The sequence below is a fragment of the Glycine max genome, chromosome 8 (genome assembly GCF_000004515.6).
Source record: "Glycine max cultivar Williams 82 chromosome 8, Glycine_max_v4.0, whole genome shotgun sequence".
Taxonomy (NCBI): domain Eukaryota; kingdom Viridiplantae; phylum Streptophyta; class Magnoliopsida; order Fabales; family Fabaceae; genus Glycine; species Glycine max.
The window spans coordinates 5,343,664-5,365,221 of NC_038244.2; the positions used below are offsets into that span (position 1 = coordinate 5,343,664).

The window sequence follows — 21,558 nt, forward strand, 5'->3', positions numbered from 1 at the left end:
TCCGAACAGAGGAAAGGGCAGAGGGAAAGGTATCATGGCCTAAGCCTTAATTTCTTTAGTTCCACCTCAATTTTTTGTTTTGAGACATGTTCATATATGACAACCGTAAATGTAAAAATATTTTTTATTAGCTCTTGGCTCCCATATGATAAACATTCTGGCTTTGCCACTCATTTTTTAACTACTAGGTTTAAAGTATATAAGACAACGATCGGTAAATGGCATAGAATAAATAGAAACATAACATATAGATTTTGTTTTCAATTTAGTGCATTTTAAATATAAAAAGAGAAAGTAGTATGTTTTTATTATATTATAAAGGTAAAGTTACTAGTACTTTAAAAATTGAATTTGTCTAGTCTGTGCATGTGAAATCAAATGAAGGTTTCCTTCTAATTAATTTGATTCACCACCATAGAAAACCAAATCCCTTATTGGCTAGCTAATTGTACTTTACAGAACCAAATCCCAAACTCTAACTTTTGAGCCTATTGCCAACACTATATGATTCAAATTCAGATTTTAACTCTGTCTAGCACAGACTTTCCATTAAGCCGGTTACTTTTTTGCAGTTGCATATAGTCTCTATGTTTCATCCCAACATACGCTGCTGGATTCCTTTGATTGTCTAGAAACTCTTTAGCTGGTTCCACCACTGTGTCCAAGGATGGTGCAATTACTACAGCTAAGGACATTCTTGTAGCTTTGTTGCTCACAACTGCTCGATGTAATACACTCTTGTACTTGCCATTGCTCACAACCTATTGCAAAACCAAAAGGGTTAGAGGTTATCACATAATCAAAATCACTGTTATAAAATAAACAAAATAAAATATGGACTAAAATATAATTTTGATTTCTTGTCTGAATTTTAGGTTTTAGTTTGGTTTTGTAAGTTTAAAATTTTTCACTTTGATAGATTAAATTTATCTTTTCATCAATTTACCGTACTAACTCGGTCAACTTAGTGAAATGTGACCAAAGTTCATACTATTCACACAAAAAAACTAATCAAATAACCAATTTGATACACTAAAATTACATTTTAGCCTAAATAGCAACCAGGGTTTGTTGTTGTGTACCTCAAGGTGATCAGACACAAAGACTAGCTGGCAGTTTGAAGTGGAACCGACATTGATCCACTTGCCATTGTGAAGCACTTGAAGACCACTAACCCCATTCTGCAGGAGAAGGTTCAAGAGGCCATGATCAGAATGTGGGGGTATTCCCATTGCAAGCTCAGGTTGTGGACAAGGTGGATACATATTTGCTGCTATCATTTGCCAACCAGAATCTAGGTTCATTGTATCCTCTATGTAATTGGCTTCCAATCCCAAGCTTTCTGATATTCCTTTTAGTAGTTCCTTTCCCACTTTCCAGGTTCTTCTACAGTACTCTGCTGATGTCTCTCTTCAACACCAAAACATGTTAAATTTAGCATACAAAATATCTTATCCATAATGGTTAGTACTTACTAAGCACAAATTTCTCTCCCTTTAACCTCACCAGCCATAATCTAGCTAGCACATTTAGATTTGAAATATGTTCTTAATTTGAATTTAGAATTACAATTATATATATATATATATATATATATATATATATATATATATATATATATATATATATATATATATATCATGTTTTTGATTTTTAAAAAATATCTAAATATGTATCTTAGAAGCATATCTTAATAAGATAGATATGTAAGATATATATGTGGTCAGTTAGATTGTTTGACGAAGATTAATCATCAGTAAAATTGGTAGATACTCACACCAATTTAATGGTGACAAAAAAAATTATGTATCTTACTCATGTCATATGTATATATATTTAAAATAATCGTATCACTACATGGGATATGTATCATATTGGCTTGTTGTGTCATTGTATTGCTACATTGGATATGTATCATATTGGATACGCGTATTGTACCAATGCATCATAGCTTATAATCTCAAGAATTGTTAGAAACTGATACTTATATAAGCAAGTGTTTTTATATATATAAAAGCAACTATTCTTATATAAGATCGCTCCAATAATGAAACTGCATAAGAATTGGTTCTTTTAAGTTTAAGAACCTTTTAATTATAAGTAATTCTAGTTGGAGAGGCTCTTAAGAGTTACAAGAAAAAGTGGAAAAGAGAGTGAGGTAGAACCTGAACCCAGGTGGTTTGTCAGGTGAGTGAAATTCTGGATGCACCACAATTTTAAGAAAATCCCTCCAGAACAAGACTTTGTCCATAGAAACATTGGAGCTGGTGCCATACCTCACAGGGTCCATCACATCCTTACCAGCATACTCTTGCTTCTCCTCCTCTCTAAGATTGAAGAAAGCAAAAACCTCATCAACCATCTTCTCCATGATGGTCTTTGACACAAAGTGGTTGATGAGCATGAAGAACCCCCACTCCTCACAAGCCTTGCCCAAGTCGTGGATGGTCATGGCCCTCTGATCAGGTGTTCCAGTGACCAAGAGGGAATAGTCAATAATAGGAATTGGATCATCTTCATCTGGGTCTGCCACTATTTCATCATCTGAGTTGGTGGTGTAGGTGTAAGAGGGTGGGAGGGAAGTGAGTTCTGGTGATTCAGTTAGTGCTTTCACGCTTTTGAAAATTGGTCTGTTGTTGTTGGATTGGACTTGTTGGCTAACCTCAGAAGCGGTTGAAGCCATGTTAGAGAAATTAGAGAATGATGAGTGTGATAATGAAGACTGAAGAGAGAAGGTATAGTGACCAACCAATATCAGTAAGGCTTGTTGCCACTGCAAATTAATGAATGAGGCTGGTTTTCTTAATTCTTATCATGTGTCATCTTCATTCGGTTCATGTTTATCTGAAACGTGTCTGAGAATAAAGTTAGCCACCATTCTGTCCATTCATCTGTTTCATTTAGTGTTGCATAACTATCAGGTACGTCACAAGTTAGACTGCATGCATGTATCTCACTTAGAAAACAAAAAATCATTAAATAGTTTTGTTAATCTCTTCTTTTGTATAGGAAAATATCAATGTGCACGGTGAAAGAATAGAGAATATGAAGGAAAAAGAAGAAGGACAAAGAGACAAAAATAATAGATGTGATCAGCTATTTAATTAAGGGTAACTGACAGTTAAGTATATGAAGTACGGAAAATAAAAATTTCACTGTAACTGGACATATTTTAATTTTATAACTTGAGAAGTATGAGTCACAAATAAATTTCTCAACAGTTGGGAAATTTCGTATGCTCTGAAAGTTGTTCGACGAAATGTTTAAAAGAAATATTATATTTTTGGATAGCGATGTATTTTGGAATTGGGATAACAAATCTGACTTGTATTCACGGTGCCTACAAAATTTATTCGCGATGAAAAAAAAAGGATTTAAGGATAATGCCAAAATTACTTTTCACAAATACTGAAATATGCTTATTCCATTCAATTTGTGGATTTTCTTATCGTGGTCGTTACAAAATCAAGAGCAAGACAAGGCAATTTATTATTATTATTATTATTATTATTATTATTATTATTATTTTTAATTTTAAGACAAGCCAGGTCCTATATCAACCTTATATCTCCTATTTTATGACTTTATTAAATGACCAACCGTTAGAATTCATTTCTTGAACTATAATAGGTCAACTATCCACTTAATTGACTTAAAAGCTCTTAAAAATTGCATCAATGTGACAAATTATTGGAACCATTTCAAGCTTGGGAAGGTATTTTAGGAACGAGGACGTGAATTTGGATTTCTGAAATCTATCTATTCACATGAAAAACAAAAAATAGAAAAACAGTGAACATCTAATACAAAAGATTAAAAATAGGTAGCACATACAGATACATGATACATACAAAGTGGTGATTGCGTAAGTCTTATGTCCAAAATCTTTATTTTATATTCTCATTATCAAGAAGGAGGAACATTAATAAATCAGTTTTTCCTACCCTGCAACAGACATTACATCACAGTATAACCAGAAGAGCAAAGTCAGTAAGTAAACTCGGAGGAAGTGCAAGCTTGGAGACATCCGAAATCTTACACAGCGAAATTCTCTTATAATTGCAGTTATGATCACAATTTATAACCTATTGCAAATATATTATCATACACAGGGAAATTCTGACAAAGAATCTGACATTTTGTTTGTCAATTTAGTTTTTGTTATTAATTATCAAAGTTCAAAAAACGGTCGTAGTTCTGGTCGTGGTTGCAGTTTCAACACATTTATTGATATTATGGGTAATTGCGGACAAAGAAGGCTAATACAGTTGCAGACACTCCGAAGATCTTATCGTTGGGGCCGAAAATATGGTCACAGACCATTGTTTAAAACCTTATGCATTTCATCAAATAACTCTACTATGACATAAGAGGACAATCAAAATCTTTCTAGAGGAACATTATAACAGCAAAACAGACATTTCATCTTGTGGGAACGTGACCCTTTTTTTTTTCAAAAAAAGGTGCATTCTGTTGATTGTTCAATATTTCATACGAATTTGCATAGATGTTAATTGCTTAAATTGTTTAGATAAGACGCCCTCCATTTAATTTCAGCATCCATGCATCACATTGGATGAGAAAAAGATCTACATAAATTCGATGGTTGGCTCTAAAACACCAGAACATACATCATGCGTGGTACCTTATGATCAGCCAACCATGGCAAGGATAACAACCTTCTATTCATTCATAACTTTTTTGCTTTACTATTATACTTTATACACTTGATCATCACATGACCTACTTCATTAATTCACACATAAACCCTTCAAACCCTCACCTTGTTGAGAGTAAGAAACACACTCTAATTGGCAAGAACCAGAGAAATTATTAAGTAGTCCAAGATCATCATGAAACTCACTTAATCTCTATATGACATATTTGAGTATTATTAATTGGTAAAAAAACTTGACTATATATTACGAAGAGATTGATCGAGACTATAGATTTGTAACTATCTCTTGGACTACCTAATAATTTCTCGAAGAACAAACCTGATTCAATCAGAAGCTTCTCAAAGGAGCATTTGGCTTTCTCTGACTTCGGCTATACCATGATAGCAAGTGTTTGGCATTGAATGATAGCGACCTTTTCACTGAACTAGTCGAAGAACAAGAACTAGAACCACCTTTAGTAGCCAAATTCCCATTCCCACCAACCCTCTTTGAATGATCCCCGTGAGATTCCCCTGACACAACAGTAGCAAGAGCAAGACTGATCTTAGCAGCAGAAGAAGAATCCAGAGACACCGATCTTCTCGGCTGCTGCACAGTCACCACAAGTTCAGAAGCCAAGTTCTCTTCACACGCTTCATCTTCTTGCACTCTTTCCTCTTCCTCACCCCTCAACAAATCATCACTACTATTTTGAGTATTCTCCGCACTATTTTCAAAAATCTCCTCCACAAAAGAACTTGTTTCAAACGCAGTAGGGTCCATGGAAGAAGGAACCCTTGTTGGGTCAGTGACAATAGGAGCACGACACATGGGGCAATTGGTGTGCGATCTAAGCCACGTGTCAATGCAAGGTAAGTGAAAAGCGTGGTTACACTTTGGTAAAAGCCTGAGACTTTCGTCCTCTTGAAACTCGCTGAGGCAAACTGAACATTCTGTACCTTCGATCAAGCCTTCGTCTTTTTTGTAATTGCAGACGGTGATGGCGGTGATGACTGCTTGTTGGAGACCGGTGGTGCGGATGTACCAGATGGGATGGTCAACGACAGGACCATGTTCTTCCTCGTCCAAGAAATATTGTTCTGTTTGTGGCTGTGACAAGGTTGTTGTTGTTGTTGTTCTTCTTCTTCTGATAATTGAGGTGTTCCGAGGGGAGAAGAACTTGACGTAGATGGCGTAGCAGAAGAGGGCAATGAAAGCGGTTGCTACAATGGAGAAACTTATGATCAAGTATTCAGCTTTGATGTGTTTGCTGGGACTTTGGCTCAAATCATTATCTGAGTAGATAGGAGGAGTTGGAGGGAGCAAATTAGAAGGATCACAACATGATGATTTATCATCATAAGAACAGTCTTGTAGACAGTTTGATGGTGTTCCTGGGAACAAATTTCTGTAGTTCAGACCCATGTTAGAGAGAAAGAATCAAAGCTACATGGGAATGGAAGAGGAGAAGGAGGTGGATGAATGATAGATTAGGTGGGGAGAAGTTGCAAGTTTGACCATGGACTATTTGCATTATGCAGTGCAAGAGGAGAAAAGTTATCTTTTCTTCTTCATTTTTTAAGTTTTTTTTTTTTTTTTTTGTCTTCCACGCGGCTGCTGGTTTGACTTTTGTGTTTTGTTTGTCTTGAATTTAGTGATCTTCCAAACTACTACCAAGTAGCAAGACAAAAAAAAACACGAGAAGATTTATAGATAAGGCATGGTGGTTTGTGTCCATTAATCACTTGATTTAAGATTTAAAGTTTGATTAATTATTATGAAATAAATTATATTAGTAGAGAAATATATATATTTTGGGTGATTATAAACTCTTTTTCACATAACACATAATCAAGTTTTATGAACTCTTTTTTATAATTTCAATTATATTTTTTTACGGAAAAAATATAATAACTTCTGTTAAGTGAGTTTTATTATTGTTATTATAATTATTTTTAATTTTTTATAATTTAAACAACTCTCTTCTATCCAATAACTATAAATTTTATTAAATGAACATAAATAACAACTTTGTATCCTTACATTTTATTAATATTTTAAAAAAATAATGTTAAAGTCATAAAATTGTTTCAAGTAAAGTGAAGTCTTCATCAGATAGAAGTCAAAAAGTTGAACCACATATAAATGAAAGATAAAATTCATAAATCTGAACCTTAAAGTTTTAGGTTAGAGTGTGATGTTAAATTTACTTATGTGGTGGTCCGTGCTTCAGTGACTAATATTAACACTGTACAAATACATTGCATTGAGTAATAGATTTTTTTTTGTTCTATTTTATATTGCTGTTAAAGAAACAACGGATAATAACTTGCGGAAGTTGTTAACTTGAAATGGCCTAGCTAAGCCAACCAAGCTACAAATTTAACTAGTTGGAAAAGTCGACAAATTTTATAGGGACAAAAGCAATTTTACAGTTGTTTGGTAGGAAAGTTGTGTAGAAATTGTCTATATCTCACAGGCCATTTTGATCAGACAAAAATAAAATTTAAAAATAACGAATAAAAAAAACTATTTCACTGCAATCTATTTCACTACTAGATCTATAAAAGTCATGTTATAAACATACAACCATATAACTTAAAATTTTGTTTATAAAAAATAAAAAATACGATGTCAAATGGCTAGCTACTAGCTAGCTAGATGCCGTGCCACTGGTAATATTCTGTTATTATATATATAAACACATGTTAGAACAACTTCTCGATGACTTTTCAACACAAGCACCGGAAGCAAAAAGTACACATTTCATTCAACAAAAAATGAACAAAAGTACGAATAATGTACTTGGGAAGTCATTTATGTTAATTTAAATTATTTAATTAATTTATAAGTTTGTTTGTTTAAAATAGAAAATAACAAATGTAAGAGTTTCTTTCCTAAGTTAAAATCAACTTATCCATTTCAACTAGTTATTGTTTTGATATTTTGTTAAAGCAATCTCAAAGCTTATAGTATGTCCATATTCCTGTAGCACTGAGGCAGGCCAAAAATTAAAGAAATCTCATACAAAATTTCTCTTTGCCCCCATGTTCTAAGTCCAAACATAACGATCAAATCTCAAAATAAGTGAAAAGGGGAGAGCAATGCTTCGATCCCACAAATCAACGCTTGCTATTTTCACTTTTTTCATGTTTTTCATGCATTCAGCCCTTTTTGCATGTTTTTGTTGCATATTTTAGGAAGAAGCACATATAGATAAAAGATAACCAAAATACTGGCCAAAGAAAAGGCCAATTTTTTGCTACTTAGGCCAAAAGGGAGAATAAAATAATACTCTTTACCTTCAAAGCCAGACGGTTGAACTAACTTACAAGGAACACACATGACACATACAACACTTAGCGCGTACGTTTCCGTTGTTAAGGCCACAACTTTGCTTGAAGCAACCAAATTCACATTCAAATCGTTGGTTTAATTTCTTATCCCTCCTAGTGTTTTTAGCCTGCAAGACTAACCAATCACACATGTATATACCAATGGAAAAGCGAGGAAACTCCATAATTGAATTGGTTATTTTGTACCAAGAAGTACCTCTAGCAAGGATCAATCATCTTTTTCTCATTCCAACTTTTGTGAAGAAATTGAAAATAGTTTCAATATGTCAAATAGAGGCTCATCATGGATAACTCTGAAATTCAGAGGTGTTGTTGATGTAATTCGTGCCAGCAGATATCAATCAAACTATGTTGCACTACAGAGAAACAGACCAATTGTGTCAGCTGCTAGAACTGAAAGAGGTTATTGGATGCACCCTGGTCAGCAATTCTATAGCACCAATAGCATCAACCCAAGCACTAATCCAAAAGGGTACCTAAACTACCCACAACATTCATTTTGCCATTTATCTTCAATTAATTTTAATCTCACTAACTCACTGCGGAATTTTACATGCTGAAATTTGTTTTTGACCTTGTAGAATAAAGGATGTGAAGCCTCAAGCTGAAGCTCTTGCACCTGCTTCTAAAATCCTCACCTTCTCTCATTGGTATGAATGAGCTAACATCCCTTACTACTGCTATTGATCTATTTATTGATTTGAATATACCAAACTAACCATTTCAGAGACACAATAAGTTTTTTACATAGAATATGGAAATCACCTGTCGTGTTCCTGTTCCTATCCCACCAATAAATGAGTTACATGTCATTTAAAATAATCTGGTTTTAAGACAATATAAAAAAACTGAAATGCCAATTTTTTTTTTAAATTGGTGGGACAGGGATGGACACACAATTTGGGGACATATGATTTGAATTAGGGGATATGGATATTCAAATATGAAATTAGCTGCATCAAGATAACTAACTCATTGATCTACCTTTAATTGGAAGTTCACCTAAAATTAAAGAGAGGATTGGGAGTACTAACCCCATTGAATGGAAATAATAGCTGTGCAAAACATTCAATGAGCATTTATTTATGAACATGCAGGCTAAGATGGGTTTTGGGCATGGTACTTTCTCTCTTGCTACCTTTCTGGAAACCTTACTGGAAAAAATTACAGATAGTAGAAGGTATATCTTATGCACATGAAACATTTAACAGTCAAACTAATTTCTCAATTTTTCGATATTTAGATGTCATTTGGATATACTTCTCTTTAAGCACTTACTGCAGACAGAAAATAACAAGATAAAATGAATCAACCATAATCTGAAATTATATAATATCATTCAAAAAGATGATCAATACAATTGGGTACATAATCAAAACTTTAAAGACTAACATGAATTTTAGACGCCCTTGCTAACAAATGAATGAGCGACTTGCCCTAATCTAAAATTAACTTATGCACTCCAACTTTGAAAGAAATTAGAAGAGAACTTCTATAAGTTGATTTTAGCTTACGAATTCAATTCATTTTACTTTCTTATTCTATAAATGTTTATTATCCAAAGTTCAAACAAAACAAATTACATGGTTTGTTAAGTGGGGGCAAAATGTGCATTCAGTGGAGGCAGAGTTTGTGGTTGAAGAGGCTGAAGCGGTGGCAAAAATGGTAGAAAAAGTGGCAATGGTAACAGAAAAGGTATCTGAAGATGTAGCAGAGATGCTTCCTGAGGATGGTAAATTAAGGAAAGCAGCTTTGGTGGTAGAACGTGCATCAAAAGAGGCAGCACATGATGCTCAGTTAACTGAAGAATTCTTACACAAGGTACTAATATATTATTACTATTTACCACCACTACTAATATTAAATCACATGGCTTCACCAAAATTAATTATTCTTTAAATGAGAGCTGATTATTTTTGCTTAACTTGGTTTTTGAAACACAGGTTGAAGAACTCAAGAATGACCTGGATGATTTAGAAGCCTTTGTTGAACCGGTAATTGACAAGATTGTGAAGATGTAACCTCAGAACAATTCATGCCGAAGTAAAAATTACTTTCTTGTGTATGTAGTTGCTGGTCCACTTTATCACTGTAAAAGTTAGAGTAGAATACAGTCAATACACCCTCTCTCTTTTGGTGAATAAAAAACAATTACACTTCTCTTTCTTAAAAGATTAATATGAGTTATAGTTCAGTTTATTTTTACTGTAAACAAGCATGATGTAAATAGTAGTGAGTAAACCTTTCTGAAAATAAAAATAGTAGTAAGTGTTGTCATTTTCTTTGACTTTTTTCACCGTCAGGAAGAAAATTGAAATGACGTTTTTGAACACACTTATTCTTAGACTTTCAACTTTCAATCAAAATCTTAATTTGATTTCTTGTAGTCTCAAAGTTTTATGGGCTCAGAATTAGTAAAGGATAATGTTAAGAGTCATACAAAAAGTGAAAAATATTTTTTGAAAGATTTTTTATATTAAAATTGACTAAAATGCATCTTATGTTAATTTCTTCGAGGAGAAAAGTGTAATTTAAGGAAATGTCTAACTTTTTTTCTGATTTGGACAGAAAAAATGGTAGTATTTATGAAATATAAAATAGTTTTTGTAACCATCACAATTGAGATTTTGAGGTTTTTTTTCTGAATTTAGATATTGAGTTATTGTTATAAGTTTTAAATCTTTGAATCAATGAAACTAATTTTTATTTGAGACTTATATACTAAAGATTTTATTCTTTATAGAGCTTGGACATAGTAACTCGTATAATTTCCCATACTCACTATCATGAATCTGTAAAAATAGTTTGTCTCAATAAATTTCTTTTAAAACGAAATATAATTCCATCAAAACATTCTAACAGATCCATTGGGCTAGTAAATTCTATGGGGTGGTGTGAAAAGGTGGGGACCAATTGAGCCAGAGGATAGAGCGTTGATGATATAGCAGCCCTTATTTTAAGAACAAAATGGGAAGAAACTCTTGAGTTGGGACCATGTTTTGTTTCCTTGAAGTTGGTAAGAAAATAATTGTTGATGGACACCTTGATTACAGTACATACATTACTATGCTTTTTTCACGTTTCAGCCGCGTAGGAAAGTTTAAAGAACCAACAATGTCAGTGCCAGCTTCAACAGGCAATTTCTCTTTAATTTTTTCTTTTAGGGGGTCTTTATTTAAAGAGAAAGAGATTGAAAAAAAAAAAATAGACACTGAAATAATATAAAACTCACTTTTATATTTTATTTTAATTTAAATTCTTTTTACCTTAATTTACTTTTTTTTTAAATTATTTTCTCTCTACCAAATGAATCCTTAATATTTTCTGTTATTCATCCAATTTTAATAGATATACTTGAATTGATATCATGATTTATGTTTTTTTTTAAAAAGAGATACCCTTAAATTGAATATGTTCATGTCTCTATTATGCCATTGTTAATAGATATTTTTATCTTTTTTTTCTCACATTATTTCATTTATTATATTTTCCACTGATTTCTTATTAAATTCATACATTCTCACTACATTTTCTCACTGTTTTCATACAATAATTGAACCTGGCGTTTCAACTTGCTTTAGTTCTTTGTTGTGTTCACTTTTTAATTTCGTTAAGAATGATTGAATCAATCTAGAGATCAGGTTACGAGTTTGGCAATTTAATCATTTGAATTATTATTAGTTTGAGTGGTACGCACCAAATATGAGTTAAACATACGAGTAAAGTTCATTACACAAAAGATTAACTTATATAAAAAAAAAAAGAATACTTATTACCTTTTCCAAAACATATCCATCAATAATGATACATGGGCACCCTAAGATTACAATGTACATACCATTCAAAATGAATGGATACTCTTTCCCATGTCCTTTGCAAAGGGGAGGGGCATACAGCCACAAACACTAGTCCTTTGTTAATATGGTCGTACATTTCGTGCTTCGTCACTTCGCTTTAGACATGTGATCTTATCTTGTTTGTGTTTTGGACTGTAACCAACCAAACCTCTATAATGCATCAATTTTAATTTCATCGTACAGTGAGAGTGAAAGTGAGGCGAAATTTACACTATGAAAGAAGGGAAAGTGTGGAACTAGCCCTCCAAAGTATCATTTGTCTCATTCAATTTTCCACCAAACTTTCAAAAGAGAAAGAAAAAAAAAAAGTAAACGAAAATGAACCACGACGTTCATTGCATATGATTCCTCACAATGGCCCCGTTTTCTACTTTAGATTTGATTCTTCTCACAACTTTAGCAAACATTACTTTCTCACTCTTTTTTTTTAGATTCATGGCGCAATCTAAAATCTTAATTTATTGCATCTAAGTTATTTCTAATAATATGATTAACTTTCATTGTGGAATTTGACCAAGCTTACTTAAAAGATTTGAACTCCATTCAAATCATCAATCTAATAAGTTATTTGTGATATAAACATTTAAAGACCGTTAATGCATAAAAATTAAAATTAAAAATTGATCTCTTTTCATAATCATTCAGTGGTACATTTAGATCACGAATTAACTAGGCTTAGGGGGTGTAGTTTTCCTTTCAAATGCTTCAAAGTTCATCGCATGAATTGGATTAAATGTAGCATCATTCATCATCATCATAAATACAACAGACAAAATAATGGAAATAATGAAAAATCAAAATTATTTTTTGTGCAAGTCTCTCCCATTTTCTATTATCTTGATCGATCTCTTCAATCTATCCATCCAACTAAACATCCCAAAACAAATTAAATTGACATGAGTTTAGGTTATGTCCATACGAAATTAAGACTGTAAATATTAGTTATTAATTATAAATTACAAATAAAAACGGAAATAAAATAACAAAAATTAAGATCATAAAAATGTAGTATCATTCATCATCATCATAAATACAATAGACAAAATAATGGAAAGAATGAATCCTCACACTGCATGAAAAAAGCAACCAAAAATGAAGTACTAGAATTCACGTTCGTTCGCAAACGATGATAATAAAAAAAATAAAAAATAAAACTCCGCGAAACCCTCTCTAGTCTCTCTACATGAGCAAAGCCGCAGCGAAAACCACAACAGCAGCAGATCCAGCAACAGTGAATCTGTTCAAAGCGGCACCGTTTTGAGAGGGAGCCGGTGCTCCAGTGGGAGGAGCGGAGATTGCTGAAGGAGTGACGGAGGGAACACCGGCTGGTGACACGGACGGAGACTGCGGAGGAGATGGCGGAGAGTCGACTGAGTTTGGTGACGGAGACGGAGTGTTCACCACCGGAGCGGGAGGAGAGGACGACGGCGACACGGCGGAGGGAGAAATCGCCGGCGAGGGAGACTTCTGAGGTGTGGCGACGGGGGTGCGCTTTGGAGACAGAGCTGGTGAGGACGCCGGAGACTGAGCCACGACGGAGGTTACCAACAATGCGGCGACTAGCGTCAACACGACGGTGGTGCAAGCCATTGTAGAAAAGAGAGAAAGCTGAAACAGAGATTGTGAAGTGTTAGAGAAATGTAAGTGTGTAGTGAAGAGAAAACACAGGGTAGGGAGGGTATTTATAGAAGCGTAACCGCGTGGAGACGAGTCGTTGGGAACCGTTGATGTTTTGAGAATGATTATCACGGTTTAACATACGGTGCTTATTCCTTCTGCGCCTCTAGACTACAAGGGAAAGTATATTTAATAAATAAAAATAAAATACCAGAAAAAGAAATTATTTTCAGAAACTAGAAAAAATGATATTATTTGTAAGAACTAACAAAAATAATCTAAATTTTTAATTACACGGTGTAAGACTAATTACAGTTTATCAATAGTCATGAAAATATAAAATGGGTCAAATAGTACACACTTAATTATTACTATAACACCAATCTAAATGCGTGAATTAATTGACTTGGACTTATCTCAACCTAACAAAGGTTTCAATATCTAGTTTTTTATATCTAACAACATTAAATATTTAAATTAAAAAACTTTGTTATTCACTACTCAATTCGATTGGATTACTTTTAGTGGATAAGACATTTGATATAAATATATATATATATATATATATATATATATATTTAAAAATATTACAATATTTTTTATTTTCTAATCATAATATTATAATAAAATTATTCTCATCGAAAATAATAACAAATTTTTGTGAAAAAAATCATGAGTGCAGTAGCCCAAGTATTTTCTTTATTAATCATATAAGATATAAGATTCAAATCCTAAATTACTCTATTAAATGACATATGTTATTGATGGTTATTGATATATTATTTTTTACATATTTAATTAATTAGTAATAAATATAAGATTAAAATATAATTTTGGTCACTTCTATTTTTTTAAATTTGTTCTTTTAGTCGCTCCATTTATTTAATTATGATATTTTATCATTCACTTTTAAAATGTTGGTGATTTTAGTTTTTTATTTTTTAATTGAAACATTTCTTCTTTTATTTTTTTTAAAAAATTGATGATTTTAGTAATGTATCCAATTTCAAACATTAATTCATGTATAAGGTAAACATTAATTAACATGCTTTTGTTCATTATTCACATGACAATTTTTTTATAATAATCTAATTGCTAACAAATCTAACTTATTAAAAAATATGTAATCAATAAATCTAAAATTGATCCAGAAGATTAAAATTATAAAAATTTTAAAAGTGAAAAACTAAATGTCTCAATTAAAAATAGAAAAACTAAAATAGTGAATTTTTTAAAAGTGAAAGATAAAATATTTTAATTAAAAAATAAAAATATTAAAATCACGAATGCAAAAAAATAGAAGAAAAAAAATACATTTTAACCTAAATACAAATGCAAAAAAAGAATAATAACAGTAATAAAAAAGGATGTAAATAGGAAAAGAAGGTTGAGTACTTGAGTTGAGTTGCCGTGAAGGGTAACACACCGCACACGACACGACACGACACGCGGGGAGGTGAATGAGGGCGTGCAAGCTGGTCCAGCTGTCTTGGAATCAGGGCCGTCCACGTGGAGAGAAGTTTGAAGGAGGGGATGAATCGGTGAGCGTTGGATGGAAGCTCGTTAGGGAAAGTCGTAACGGTCGAAACAAGTTTCGGCGACAATGTCGGAGTCGGTTCCAAAACGGCGAGGGACCACATCCTTTGTTTTCACAAGAGTAATAATTAACAATTAAAGCTGTCTCTATTTTTTTTTCTTTCTCGTAACTGTTGAACGGAAACTTAACAGAAAGAATCAGGGAAGAATAAATCGAACCACTCAATTGAATGGGTTTGCTGATGTTGGGTATTGGCCAATCAGATTGACTTTTATCATTTTTAAAAATAAAAGCTCTGTTATTAGGTTATTTATAAATTTTGTTAGGAAAAGGTTATTTATAATGTTTTTCATTAACATAAAGAATCTTATGTAAAATATGATGATGATGTTACATACTTTTCTTTCTTACGTAGGTATCACCTCGTCCTCGTATTTGTGCAAATTTGTCCTCCTAGAACAATTAAGCTCATCGAAATCTTTCAAATACAGATATTTTTTTTTTCTTTATACCTTTGCTAAACCGAAAGACTTGCAAGCCGGTGTTTTAATTGAACAAAGGAGGAAATTTCAGCAGTTTTTAAACGTGTCCATTGTAATGAAATATTCTCTTGATGTTGCAAAATTACCCTTACATTATTCTTGATGATAATTTATTGGATAAAAAATATTTTTTGATAACAAAAATATAGGAAAAGAAATGATTCTACAATTTTTTTATTAGTAGGAATTAAACATGATAATGGGAGTTTATTACGGTCTAAAATAATAAAAAAATCTTTAAATTTAAGTTGTTTAGAGATACTTAGATATATTTATCTCACATCAAGAAAACGAGGTAGCAAGTAGCAACGTCATACAAGTAGTGATGATTGGAAAGAGTTTATTTTTAAAATCAGTCTTATATTATGCTAATCCAGCTGAAAGAGAAGTGAAGCATACATAAATAAGCCTTTTTAACTAAAATGTGTAGCAGCAGCATGTTTGGTATATGCTAGGTTGGACCCTGTTGCTGAAATCATATGGACAATTGGAATATTGCCTTTAACGATAATGCTGTGGTTCACAGCACAGCGTGGAAGCAAGTCTTGATATATTATTGTGGAATTTGGAAAGCTGTTGTCACGAAATGATGCTGTCCAACCAGATTCCATCCACTGAGTTACCAAAACGAAAGATTATATACAAGACTGTTCAATTAGTAACTCAAATATTTTAGCCTCAATTTTTAAATGGTTATTTTCTGTGCTAGATGTAATTGAATAATGCATGATAAACAAAGTTTCTTAGGTACCGAGACTGATATGTTTCCATTATCGTTGCACAAAGCAAAAAACAATATAAATAGAAAACAAATGGACAACCTTCCCATAAGCTAAACTTTAAAATATATAAAAATTAAGAATTTAATGACTATGTATTAGTAGGGAAAATCAGTTTTATATTATCGTTTAATTATAAATTATAGTTGAAATGAATTTTAAATAATTGTTGTAAAAGTAAATTTACCATGCATAGAAAACAAATAAAAATGGATAGTATCCATCTTGACTTTTGACTTGTGACTTGTGAGTATTGTAATCTTGTTATGTTTTGATTATTAGTCTTGTGTTATTGATTGAGTTAGCGTCTTTTAGGGAACGTCTTTTTAGTGGCATGCCTCCTGTGGTTAACTTTCTGGTCAAAGTGTCAAACTTCTTGTTCTAACTTCTCTTTCTCCTTTTCTTTTTGTTGCATATTGGTTTCATTCCAATGATCTCTTTTTCCCAGATGTAATTCTGCAACAGCTATATGCCCTAATAATTTCTCCTTGTGACAGCAATTATTTGCTATTTATGCGCCTCACACAATCGTGTCTCAGTTGCTAATATTCCTTCATGTGTATTTTTTTATTTAATTTAATTACATCAAACTATAGGAACTTAATTTAATCTACTTTTACATTGCAATTGACCAAAATACCCCTAGTTGTTCTTTTGACCTACCACATAATTTATAGAAAAATTATCTACATTATATGTGGAATATCACCTTTATATATCATGAATACAAAAAGAAAAATAAGAAAGTCAAATTTGTCCAGGCAATGTCCTCATCTATCATCTATGATATACATTACATGGCACTCGATAAAATTTCAGAGTGACAAATGTTTGAGGAAGCCTAATTAATAGAGCCTGCCAGAAGAAAAATCAGGCAAATGAATTAGAAAAATTAAATCACGAGTAGCATCCTGATTCTCTTTGTATAAATCCATCTGCAGCACCGAAATCTACACTTCCTCTTTGCTGTTTGTGACATAAAATTGTGTATCTGGCAGAAGAGAAGCAGCTTTATAAGCCAGGAGCAGCATTAGAATCATCATCACTATTGACTTTACCATTGCCACTGTCTTGATAGTTCAATTTGCTGTTAAATTCCGAGCCATATACGTGACCCATTTTCACACGTTTGGTCTCCAAGTATCGCTTGTTCTCTTTTGTGATAAGTGATACCAATGGGATCCTACCGGAAATTGTCAAACCATAACCTTTGAGCCCAACATATTTTGCTGGATTGTTCGTCATTAGCTTCATAGATCGAACACCCAAGTCCCTCAAAATCTGCAAGTACAATTTCAAATTCCAACTTTTTGACTCGATGCAATAAAATAAAAACCTCAAGTATAGCATGCCAATGAACTTCCATATCATTGTAAATCACAATAAACTATAAAGTGTGACTGTGTGAAAGAATCAAGAGCGTATAACTAACTATAACATGTTCAATTTTCCGGTCATTGACTATTTTTACCATAAGTATATTACCTGTGCACCAATTCCATATTCCCTTGAGTCGACAGGCAATCCCAACTCCTCATTGGCTTCAACGGTGTCCCGTCCATCATCCTGTAGGTTATAAGCTCGTAGTTTGTGGCCCAAGCCAATACCCCTTCCTTCATGTCCACGAAGATAAACCAAAACACCTCTACCAGCAGCTTCAATCTGTTGCATTGCAAGAGCAAGCTGATTTCCACAGTCACATCTGGCAGAGCCAAATATGTCTCCCGTGAGACACTCTGAGTGTACCCTTACAAGAACATCATGTCCATCCCCAATGTCACCCTGTTAATCAATAAACAGTCAAAATCACATAGTTGGCTAAAAGTTTACTATTAAATCAAGTAATGTTAAGATCTAAAAGGGAAAAGTTCACAATCATTTAAAAAAATGCCAATTTTGGAAATCCTTGAAGGCAAAATGGTGAAAAATAAGGCTAAACATCAATTTATCCCCATAGAAAAAAATTATGAAAGTTTTAGTTTAAATGATAATAGGTTTACATACATTTTTAATCCCTAAAGTTTACCTTGATTATGATGTTGGTCCCCATACATATAAATAACTTAAGTAAGCACTTATACAATAAGCTTTCATTGCATGAGAGCATATGCCATGAATTCAATCATGAAGCTTATAAGCTAAAAAAAAGGGTATTTTGATAAGTTTCACTAAGAAACTTATTGAAATAAGCTAAAAACAACTTATAAGTCATAAGTCATTTTAATTTTTACAGACATAAAGAAATTTGACAATATCAAGCTGCCCTTCCAAAAAAACGGTGGGATTGAAGCATAGCAGTTAGGCTATATTGCAGTGCAATATGATTAACATAGAAGAAGCTGCCAGGTGAAATTAAATCATGTTGTTTCTACCATATCAGTATGCTTTCCATTCTCATATTTTGTTTCCCTCATCTATTTATTTAAAATCATTCAGTTCAATTATGAAGAATATTCACACATGTTGCTACATATTATAGTTCAAAATAAACACAAGCATTGCTCACCTTAACCATAGCAATATGCTCAATCCCATCTAAAAGTGACCTATAGCAGTTAGCTACAAATGGCCCCCACATTGTTGGTATTAGTGCAGCACCAGCACGCTCTATTAGTTTATCTCTCTTCCTTCTATACCTGCAATAAAAATAAGTGTCAGTCTCTCTGCTATACAACAAAAAGTATTCAGGAAGCAGAATCAGGGAAAGGAGACTTATGCTGTGTTTGGTAGGGAGGGGGAGGGGTGAAAGTGGAAAGGGATGAAAGTAGGAATGTAAGGAACAAAATAAATAAATAGCATAAAACCAAATAGCCATCGAGAAAATTCTAACTGTTCCTAAAGAAACCTCGTTGTTTAATGACACTCAACTCAGGGACATATAATGGAATATAAACAAAATAAAAATTTTCAATTTTATAATGTTATATGAAAAATCCATTGAGTGAAAATTAAAAAAAAAAGTTTAAATCAAATATGCCTCATAAGCAATCATTGTAAGTGATTGATAGTAATCTCAAAAGCCAAAAACTATCACAGAAACACAACTTAGGGGATTTAAATTATCGTATCTGTAGTTGAAAGCTTACTTCAAAGATATCATAAACATGCATACAGTGACGTTTATTGAAACGCAACTTAGGGTATTTAAATTATCATATCTGTAGTTGAAAGCTTACTTCAAAGATATCATAAACATGCATACAATGACCTCTATTAAATCTTCCATGAAATGTAAATGCAGACCTTATTAAGTCAGCAATAGATACAATTTTTAAATTTTCACGCTCTGCAAACTGGCGAAGCTTAGGTAATCTAGCCATGGAACCATCATCATCTACAATCTCACACAGAACTGCCACAGGATTTAAACCAGCAAGAATGGCAAGATCAACTGAAGCTTCTGTATGTCCAGCTCTCTTCAGCACACCACCCTCCTTGTATTTTAGTGGGAAGATATGGCCTGGGCGGTTGAAATCACTTGGTTGTGAATCTTTGGATGCAAGGGCCAAGACTGTTGTTGCCCTATCATGAGCTGACACCCCTGTGGTAGTACCATATTTAGCATCCTACAAATACAAGGTAAAGTGTTAAAACATATAAAATTACATGAATAAATTCCTGAATCGCACCAAAAAAAAATTCCTCCCACAACATAACAAATGATTAACCACATGTCTGGATACAGGTTCTAAACAATATGATCCACTTCAGTTTAGGCGCTTCCCTTTGTAGTCTTTGGGGTTTTCATTGATTTGGATGTAAACAATATTTCAATAAGCACATTTTTAACAGGGAAGCAAACGTGCATTAAATTTCAATAATCTTTGTTGACATGATGCAATGCTGGTAAATGTAATGACCCTAACTAAAATATTTGGAGATAAAAGACGTTAAATGTAATGAAGTTGCACTGAATTCTCAACCAACTAAATTGCAAATCCAAGGGCGCCAAATTGTACATACCACTGTCACAGTGAACGCGGTGCGAAGTTTCTCATCGTTATACTGACTGTTCACCATCAAAGGCAGCTCCAATCTCTCTAAATCTTCCTCCTTCATGCTTATACAAACTATCCCAGTTCCATGCTTCACAATAAAAGCCATAGCCTCAGGTGTAGCCAACTGTGCCGCCATTATCAAGTCTCCTTCATTTTCCCTGTCCTCGTCATCTACAACCACTACCATCTGAAGCACAAATGTTAGTTCGGAAGTGCAAAACCAAAACCTTTCACACTATAAACCTCCCCAGCACTAAACGGAAAAAGATAGACCCAACAAAAATAGAGGGAAAGTAAAAACAACCTTTCCATTCCTAATGTCTTCGATGGCCTCCGGTATGGAAGCAAAACCTTCCGTGGGACTATCGAAATCATGCTCGGATTCATCATCAGAAAAACCACTGCCTGCTGGCACTGCTGTGTCTGCTCCCAGCGTTCCAAACGCTACCGCATCAAACTGTGTCCCAGTTCCGAAACGATTGGTCACAACATCAGAACTCTTCAGATAAGATCCTAAGTCTCCTCCTCCAAATGTTAATGTAGCTCTAATTCTGCCAGCAGCATTAGAGTTTTGTAGGACAACGGCCAAATCCAACCCATATCCATTGAATGAGAACTTATGTAACCCATTGAACAATTTGAAATGTTTGCATACTCTACATTGAATAGAAGAGCAGAACAAATAAAGGTAAAATTAGCAATTTTGACATCCAAAACTGAATACCACACACACAAGGTCAGCATATCAGAAATTGAACATGCTTGATTGAATCCACAGCCACACACACGTATATGCTAAACTCAATTCAATTCACAATCTGAAAATTATACAAGTCTTAATTTGATTGTAGCGTTTTGACAGACCTAGGGCGATAGAGAGGAGGAGTGGAGAGACTGAGAGAAGAAGCCATTGGTTGTGTCGAAGGGTTTCAGCGAATTTGAATGCGTAAAAAAGAAGGAAGAAACACACAGCCAAAAAATAATGGAAGGGTTACCCGTTGCCGTTAGTTAGTGTACATTAATTTTTATTTTATTTTAATCATTTACATATCAGAAAGATTCAATTATACTATTACATTAACTTACATAACTATTCTTATACATAAATAAAAAAAAAACTTGCATAACTATTGCACTGTTTTTTTTTTCTGAATAAATATAAATCTCACGTTTTTAATTAATTTATATTAGTGTGACTTTAACTATCACAAGGT

General features: G+C 33.2%; 5 protein-coding genes across 5 annotated transcripts; 1 reads left to right on the top strand and 4 right to left on the bottom strand.

Annotated features, from left to right (window-relative positions):
* Positions 1 to 369: 369 nt before the first annotated feature.
* LOC100818482 (2-oxoglutarate-dependent dioxygenase 19) lies at positions 370 to 2,897 on the bottom strand. Its single transcript, XM_003530975.5, has 3 exons — positions 2,166 to 2,897; positions 1,083 to 1,410; positions 370 to 761 (listed from the first exon to the last, which is right to left on the bottom strand). Exons 1-3 carry the CDS (start codon positions 2,681 to 2,683, stop codon positions 516 to 518), a joined length of 1,092 nt encoding a protein of 363 aa, XP_003531023.1. The 5' UTR covers positions 2,684 to 2,897; the 3' UTR covers positions 370 to 515.
* A 1,576-nt stretch (positions 2,898 to 4,473) lies between these two features.
* LOC100819010 (RING-H2 finger protein ATL54) lies at positions 4,474 to 6,204 on the bottom strand. Its single transcript, XM_003530976.5, has one exon. It carries the CDS (start codon positions 6,081 to 6,083, stop codon positions 5,007 to 5,009), a length of 1,077 nt encoding a protein of 358 aa, XP_003531024.1. The 5' UTR covers positions 6,084 to 6,204; the 3' UTR covers positions 4,474 to 5,006.
* A 1,909-nt stretch (positions 6,205 to 8,113) lies between these two features.
* On the top strand, positions 8,114 to 10,255 carry LOC100305915 (uncharacterized). The gene is made up of 5 exons (NM_001400846.1): positions 8,114 to 8,486; positions 8,596 to 8,664; positions 9,112 to 9,194; positions 9,633 to 9,835; positions 9,958 to 10,255. Exons 1-5 carry the CDS (start codon positions 8,278 to 8,280, stop codon positions 10,033 to 10,035), a joined length of 642 nt encoding a protein of 213 aa, NP_001387775.1. The 5' UTR covers positions 8,114 to 8,277; the 3' UTR covers positions 10,036 to 10,255.
* A 2,605-nt stretch (positions 10,256 to 12,860) lies between these two features.
* LOC100819551 (classical arabinogalactan protein 1) lies at positions 12,861 to 13,539 on the bottom strand. Its single transcript, XM_003530977.5, has one exon. It carries the CDS (start codon positions 13,459 to 13,461, stop codon positions 13,051 to 13,053), a length of 411 nt encoding a protein of 136 aa, XP_003531025.1. The 5' UTR covers positions 13,462 to 13,539; the 3' UTR covers positions 12,861 to 13,050.
* A 3,505-nt stretch (positions 13,540 to 17,044) lies between these two features.
* Positions 17,045 to 21,360, bottom strand: LOC100791378 (bifunctional riboflavin biosynthesis protein RIBA 1, chloroplastic). Its single transcript, XM_003532556.4, has 7 exons — positions 21,209 to 21,360; positions 20,649 to 21,000; positions 20,310 to 20,531; positions 19,590 to 19,912; positions 18,853 to 18,982; positions 17,832 to 18,128; positions 17,045 to 17,627 (listed from the first exon to the last, which is right to left on the bottom strand). The coding sequence occupies exons 1-7, from the start codon at positions 21,253 to 21,255 to the stop codon at positions 17,358 to 17,360; spliced, it is 1,641 nt and encodes a 546-aa protein (XP_003532604.1). The 5' UTR covers positions 21,256 to 21,360; the 3' UTR covers positions 17,045 to 17,357.
* Positions 21,361 to 21,558: the final 198 nt, after the last annotated feature.

What these genes read in the sequence shown, in the direction of transcription:
- LOC100818482 (XM_003530975.5), bottom strand. Translation starts at nt 2,683, where the DNA reads ATGGCTTCAACCGCTTCTGAGGTTAGCCAACAAGTCCAATCCAACAAC. An exon ending in GACAAACCACCTGGGTTCAG is followed by an intron (nt 1,411 to 2,165) that starts GTTCTACCTCAC and finishes TTGGTGTTGAAG; the next exon opens with AGAGACATCAGCAGAGTACT. An exon ending in TTGTGTCTGATCACCTTGAG is followed by an intron (nt 762 to 1,082) that starts GTACACAACAAC and finishes GTTTTGCAATAG; the next exon opens with GTTGTGAGCAATGGCAAGTA.
- LOC100819551 (XM_003530977.5), bottom strand. Translation starts at nt 13,461, where the DNA reads ATGGCTTGCACCACCGTCGTGTTGACGCTAGTCGCCGCATTGTTGGTA.
- LOC100791378 (XM_003532556.4), bottom strand. Translation starts at nt 21,255, where the DNA reads ATGGCTTCTTCTCTCAGTCTCTCCACTCCTCCTCTCTATCGCCCTAG. An exon ending in AGCATATTGCTATGGTTAAG is followed by an intron (nt 18,129 to 18,852) that starts GTGAGCAATGCT and finishes ATTGATTAACAG; the next exon opens with GGTGACATTGGGGATGGACA. An exon ending in AATATGGAATTGGTGCACAG is followed by an intron (nt 17,628 to 17,831) that starts GTAATATACTTA and finishes TTGTACTTGCAG; the next exon opens with ATTTTGAGGGACTTGGGTGT.
- LOC100305915 (NM_001400846.1), top strand. Translation starts at nt 8,278, where the DNA reads ATGTCAAATAGAGGCTCATCATGGATAACTCTGAAATTCAGAGGTGTT. An exon ending in CCAAGCACTAATCCAAAAGG is followed by an intron (nt 8,487 to 8,595) that starts GTACCTAAACTA and finishes TTGACCTTGTAG; the next exon opens with AATAAAGGATGTGAAGCCTC. An exon ending in CTGAAGAATTCTTACACAAG is followed by an intron (nt 9,836 to 9,957) that starts GTACTAATATAT and finishes TTTGAAACACAG; the next exon opens with GTTGAAGAACTCAAGAATGA.
- LOC100819010 (XM_003530976.5), bottom strand. Translation starts at nt 6,083, where the DNA reads ATGGGTCTGAACTACAGAAATTTGTTCCCAGGAACACCATCAAACTGT.